The sequence below is a fragment of the Balearica regulorum genome, chromosome 16, assembly GCF_011004875.1.
Source record: "Balearica regulorum gibbericeps isolate bBalReg1 chromosome 16, bBalReg1.pri, whole genome shotgun sequence".
NCBI lineage: Eukaryota > Metazoa > Chordata > Aves > Gruiformes > Gruidae > Balearica > Balearica regulorum.
The window spans coordinates 8,264,248-8,270,400 of record NC_046199.1 but is presented as its reverse complement, the minus strand read 5'-3'; the positions used below and the strand labels follow the sequence as shown (position 1 = coordinate 8,270,400).

General features: G+C 66.3%; 1 protein-coding gene across 1 annotated transcript; it reads right to left on the bottom strand.

Moving 5' to 3' along the window:
- Positions 1–3,069: 3,069 nt before the first annotated feature.
- On the bottom strand, positions 3,070–4,334 carry LOC142604083 (eppin-like). The gene is made up of 4 exons (XM_075768262.1): positions 4,202–4,334; positions 3,825–3,998; positions 3,299–3,466; positions 3,070–3,217 (listed from the first exon to the last, which is right to left on the bottom strand). Exons 1-4 carry the CDS (start codon positions 4,314–4,316, stop codon positions 3,204–3,206), a joined length of 471 nt encoding a protein of 156 aa, XP_075624377.1. The 5' UTR covers positions 4,317–4,334; the 3' UTR covers positions 3,070–3,203.
- Positions 4,335–6,153: the final 1,819 nt, after the last annotated feature.

Below are 6,153 nucleotides of genomic sequence, written 5' to 3'. Positions count from 1 at the left end.
GCTCCGGGGGCTGCGGGTCTGGGTCACCCCCCACACCCCCAGCCCTGCTGTCTCCTGCCCCCCCAGAGAAACCGGGCATCTGCCCCCTGGCCGAGGAGGTGCTGACCACTGCAGCCCCGTGTGGCACCGCCTGTGCTGGGGACTGGCAGTGCCCGGGGGCTGAGAAGTGCTGCAGTAGCAGATGTGGCCACGTGTGCTCGGCCCCCGAACGAGGTGAGGGGACAGTCACCAGGAGGGCAGTGCTACACACCACCGGGAACACTGGCAAACCTCCTGCAGGGCAGGATGTGGGGCAGTGCTGCTGCAGGGCAGGCGCTCAGACCCCCTGGGGTGCAGCCATCAGGGTGCTCCAAGGCTCTTGGAAGGCGGGTGCCCGCAGCGTGGGGGGGATTCTTGCCCCTGCCCCTGCTGCCCCTTCCTGCCCCTCTCAGACAAACCTGGAGAGTGCCCAAAGTTGAGGCCACAGCAGACGCCGGAGCTGTGCGCAGAGGTGGACTCCTGCGCCCACGACAGGGACTGTCCCCGGCAGGAGAAGTGCTGCTTCTCTGGCTGCGCCATGCACTGCACCCGCCCTGCCAGAGGTGAGCGCAGGCAGCCCAGCCGCTGGCACAGGGCAGAGGTGTATGAGCGGGGCTGGGATGTGGGGGACCCCACGCCCTCGGTCTGGTCCCCTCCTTCTGCAGAGCACCCCGGGGAGTGCCCCCGGGTACAGCCATGCTGGGACCCCCGGCGCAGACGCAGGAGCCAGTGCCTGGACGACAGTGTCTGCCAACGAGAGGAGAAGTGCTGCGACACTGGCTGCAGCTGGGAGTGCATGGCCGTGCCCAGAGGTAGCGGGAGCAGCCTGCCCAGGGGGAGCTGGCTGCCAGCCCCCCGGGGCAGACAGGTGACCGCGGGTCGCTGTGCCCCTGCAGAGAGCCGGGACGGGGCCGGTGGCCAGTGTGCAGACGAGTGCAAAGCTGACTGGCAGTGTCCTCAGGGACAGAGGTGCACCAGCACCGGCTGTGGCCGCGTCTGCATGGACATCCCTGGAGGTGAGAGCCAGCCAGGTCTCCCGGGACCCCTGTGGGGCTGCCCTGGGGTGCCCCACAGTGGGGTGCTCCCAGCCGGCTGCCCCCCAGCTGGGTGCTTGCCTTGCAGGCAGAGTGGGAGTGTGCCCCCTCCCCAAGGACGGGGGGACCTGCCTGGACCTGTGCAACTTCGATGAGGAGTGTCCTTGGGGCCACAAGTGCTGCAGCAATGGCTGCGGCCATGTCTGCATGCCAGCCTCTCTGCAAGGTCAGCCCCTTGCACTGGGGTGTGAGTCCCCCGCGCTGGCTGAGCCCAGCAGGGACAGAGCCCAGGGTCCCCTCAGCACCAACCCCTCAGGGGCATCCTGGCCCTCTGTCCCCAGTGAGGACCCCATGCCGTTACCGTGCTGGAGTCCCCTGCCCCGGGGCTGCCGAGGCAGCTGTGCCCACAGGGTCCTGCTCCTACTGGCTCCAGGAATGCAATCTGTCCCCGTCCTTATTTCCATGCCTCCCCCTCTCCCATGCAAGTGATGAGCATGCATGGCCTCAGCTCAGAGCCGCCACGTGACTGTCCTCTCCTGCCTGCAGAGCGCGATGCCGTGGTTGCGCCGCAGCATGGTGCCAAGCAGTGCACGGAGAAGTGCGAGGCAGACTCACAGTGTCCCTGGGGACAGAGGTGCATCCACACCAGCTGCGGCCGCGTCTGCATGGACATCCCTGGAGGTGAGATGCAGCTCAGCCAGCCAGGACCCAGGCATTGCTCCAGGAGCTATGGGGTGCCCCCTAGTTGGGTGCCCCATGGCAGGGTGCTCTGCTTTGCAGGCAGAGAGGGAGCGTGCCCTGTCCCCAGGGGCCGTGGGACATGCCTGGACCTGTGCAGCCTGGATGAGGACTGTCCCTGGGGCCACAAGTGCTGCAGCAACGGCTGTGGCCATGTCTGCATGCGGGTGCCTGGTGGTAAGAGGACCCAGGGCCACTGAGCTGGGGCCAGCACCGGGGCACGTGGGGTGCCAGCCAGACCTGCATGAAGGGCACAGCCCTCAGCATGCTCCTGGCTTGGTGTCGCCACAGAGCCGGCTCCTGCTGCTGCCCCATCGCTCTGCTCCCAGCAGAGATGCACTTTTGGGGTGAGGGGACCCAAAGGGACACTGAGCAGGATGAAGCTCTCACCAGAGCTGGCTGTGCTTGACCACAACTGTGGCCTCTGGTCCCTTGCCCCCACAGCCTTGGGGCTCCCTAAAAGCTCATCTTCCTTTTCAGACTCTGTGTGACGAGAGAGCAGCAGCTCCGAGGCAGGAAGATGCCTTCGTTAGGGGACACAGGGCGGTCACAGGCCCCAGCTGGCCTGTCCTCTCCCCACCACCTCCGGCAATAAAGCGCATCCATAGACACCTCCAGCCACCTGCGAGTCTCAGCAGCACCAGGCTGGCTCCACCAGGCCCTGTAACAGCCTCTCGTGCTCCTGGAGCAGCCCCGGCATTGCCCACAGCTCGCCGGGAAAGCGATGGTCCTACCAGGGCTGGGGCCAGGGGGCTCAGCCCACGCCAGGGTCGGTGCCATGGGGCCAGCGAAGCGGTGCAGACACAGACCCACGGGGCCAGGGGCAGGTTGCGGGACAGGCAGTACCCTGGGTATCCATCGAGGTGGGGGCCATTTCTCCTCCGTTATGTCGCTTTAGCTCCCAGCCATGTCACATCAGCAGCTTGGGGACAGAGCTGGGGCCCATCCAGACACAGCGGAAGCTGCGGGGTGGTGGCCAGGGTGAGCCCTGGGGCCACCACACGGTGCTCCTGAAGGCACTCATTGCCCAGTCCCAGCAAGGGAGGGTGGCCCAGAGGGACGGGCACTGCCTACTCCTGCCCATGCAGGCAGGAAGGACCAGACCCAGACGTGCTCATCCAAGGACTTGTCCTTGTATTGAAGTGTCACAGCCCCAGGGGAGGAACAGGCTCCTCTGGCCCAGCACCACAGCACAGGAGGGGGCAGCCACACTGCCGGGGGCGCACGTCCCTGCCCTTGCACTGGCAAGCATCCCTGGGAAAACCACAGCCCCTGGAATGGCCACCTCGGGCAGCAGCACCCATGGCCACCAGCCCCACCTCCCTGTGGGGACGGGGATGTGGCTGCCGGCAGCAGCATCTTCCACCAGGCAGGGGCCGTGCAGAGGCCACCACAGTCCCTGGGCTGGCCCTATCAGGCACCTGGAACTGAGAGATGGGGGGTAAGGAGCTGGGCCGGGTATCGCCAGGGGCAGGAGCAGCTGCCAGCCATGGCACATGGCTAGTTACCGATGTGGGAGCAGGCCTGGAAGCACTCGCTCTCGGTCTCAAAGTTGTTCCTGTTGCCGCCACAGCCACCATAGATGAACTCCTCGCACTGCTGGCTGGAGGCGTTGAAGAAGAAGCGGCGGAAGAGCGCCTTGCAGCTCCCGCAGACGGAGGGCAGGTAGCAGAAATCTGCGTGGTCCGAGGGGAACAGGCTGAGCTGGGGACAGGACTGGGACGCCGCCAGGCTTGGTGCTCCTGGGGCCCTCGGAGAAGTCTGCACAGCTCGTGTGCGCTCTCACCGCCGAACCCTTCCTGCTGGCAGCCAGCTCTGTGCCCGCCTGCCCCACGGCCCCACGCACCAGCAGCCCAGGTGCTCCCCCACTGCACAGCACAGTGCCCCGCTGGACTCTGTAGGACCCAGCAAGAGCTCGGGGGCACCCCAGGAAACCCCCTTCCCGGTTTGCTTGGCTGACCCCTCCTGTCACCCGCCCCTGCGCTCACCATGCCGCCTCTCCAGAGCCCCACCACCACGGCACTGAGCCCTCACCCAGCACCGGCTCCTGGCACGTGTAGCCGCACTTGCTGGGGCAGCACTTGGTGGCACCGGGGCAGCCAGTGTCACCGGTGCAGCGGGAGCAGGAGGCATCCCTGCGGCAGGCACCGCAGTCCTCATCCAGCGGGTTCTCCACCTCCGGGATGTGGTAGCAGTACCCGGGCTTCACTGCGGGACAGAGCCGCCAAGACACTGGGGAGGGCTGTGGAGTGGGGGGCTGAGCAGCCCCCCAGCACCCCAGGGCTGGACCCCAATCGCCCAGAGCCCCATCCCCCCACAGATGCTTGGCACCACACAGGGCACAAGGAGCACTGGGCAGCAGCGGCACCCAGAGCATCCCCGTCCCAGGGACGTGCCCCGGGCGCACTCACCCATCCCTGGCTCCTCTCTTCCATCTGCGAGCGGGGCTGGGCCAGACCGTGCGACGAGGGGCAGCAGGGCTGCGAGGAGGAGGAGGAGGAAGAAGCAGCCAGGCGGCAGCTCCATGGTGCCCTGGGCAGCCGGGTCTGGGCCTCGGGTGCAGGGGGCTGGGATTTAAGGTGCGGCAGCGGGGCGGAGGGAGCACGGCTGGCGCCCGGGCCCGGCTAATTCCTGCCATGCAGGTAATGAGCCACACCCAGGCAGGGCCCGGCCTCCCCGATGGCATCCCAGCCACAGCCCTCAAGCCGGGGAGACCGGTAGGACGGGAAGGCTGCCACGGTGCAGCCCTTGGGGAGCCCAGGCGGGTGGCAGCAGCATGCCCGAGCTGGGCTGGGGGCACCACCGGCACCCCTCTGCAGCCCCTTGATGCGGTGATGGGGATGGGCAGGGGGAGGTCGGCGCCGGCCTCTCCAGTGCCAGTGAGCGTGGCAGTGCCATGGCAGGGCATGGAAAGCTGCCGGCTCTGGTGCAGGCATCAGCCCGGGAAGGGTCTGGGGGCACCGTATGCTGTGGCATTGCTCTCCCTGTGGTGTAGGTCCTCAGGGAAAGGCTGCACGAGAGCCATGCAGGGGATGTGCCCCATCTCCCATTTCTCCAGCACTCCCTCCCAATTGATGGAGAGTATCCCTGGCAGGATGGTCCCACACATGGGGCTGAGCCCATGGGTACCACCTCATCTGCTAATCATCGCTGCTGGGGAAGGGAAGTCCCGCAGAACCATGATGCTCCCGTCCATTCACACTCTGCAGGCACCATCGGTCCTTTGCCACCCACTTCATCACCCTCTCCCGGCTTGGGGCCATCCCCTTCACCCATTCCCCTCCTGAGGGACTGCCTGCACAGAGCTGCGCCACCCTGCAGCCCCCTGCTCCTGGCAGTGGGTCCGAGTCTGGCAGCTGTATGGTGCTGGCACGAGAGGCATCCCCTGGGGATGGGACGCGGCTCGCAGCCTGCCCCACTTTTGGCCAGGGGTCAGACCCACCACAGCGCAGGGCGCCCAACACTGGGCTGGGTGGCAGGCGGGTCCCCAGCATCCCGTTGATCCCACTGGCACCTGTGGGCGGGCGTGGGGGTGAAACCTGCCAAAAGGAGGGAGAAACAGATTAAGCTGTTCCCATTCATCAGGAATAATTGTCTTCCTAATTACTGCTGTAATTACTGTCCCAAGGGGGAAGTGGAAAGCGAGGAAAACTCAGTGGGGAGAGGCCAGGAAAGTTGGACACGGGCCGAGGTTTGGAGGGAGGTGCCATGACCTGTCTGTGCCTCACCACAGCTTCTCCCTGCCTCTCCTCCAAAGCACCAGGACAGAGACCCTGGCAGCATCCCTGGCATGGGACATGACGATGTGGCAAGGCCTGAGTGGGGCAGGAACAAAGCCCCATGCTGGTGGCAATTGGGGCGCACAGGGTCAAGGCAAGTGGTGGGAAGGGGACCCCTCCATGGGGACTGCGGTGATCCCAGGGCCATGGTTCTGCAGCTGACCTCAGCACGTCTTCCACAACCTTGAGCTGTCCAGGACATTCACGGTGGCACGGAGACTCCCAACCCCACACCCCAAAGGAGAGCAGGGCCACAGCACCAACAGAAAACCGTGCACCGTGGGGACCCATGTCAGTGACCCCCACCCTGCCCTGCTGCCGTGTCCAGCTCACATGGCCGAGGATGTGCAGTGTGAGTAATGGGCGCAGCCGCACGGGGCAGAGCCACCAGCCAGACCTCCACCGTGGCGGAAATAGTGACTGGGGCAGCCCGGCCCAGGGAGCACCCAGGAATGTGGCACCTCCCAGGGCGGGCACCCAGTGGGGATGGGGACAGGGACGGAGCTGTGCCACCAGGATGATGCTCCTGCCCGGACCAGGGTGCATGGCAGGAGAAGTGCTGGGGGAGACGAGGGGCAGAGCAG

What these genes read in the sequence shown, in the direction of transcription:
- LOC142604083 (XM_075768262.1), bottom strand. Translation starts at nt 4,316, where the DNA reads ATGGAGCTGCCGCCTGGCTGCTTCTTCCTCCTCCTCCTCCTCGCAGCC. An exon ending in AAGAGAGGAGCCAGGGATGG is followed by an intron (nt 3,999 to 4,201) that starts GTGAGTGCGCCC and finishes TCTGTCCCGCAG; the next exon opens with TGAAGCCCGGGTACTGCTAC. An exon ending in GTGCCAGGAGCCGGTGCTGG is followed by an intron (nt 3,467 to 3,824) that starts GTGAGGGCTCAG and finishes CGGACCACGCAG; the next exon opens with ATTTCTGCTACCTGCCCTCC.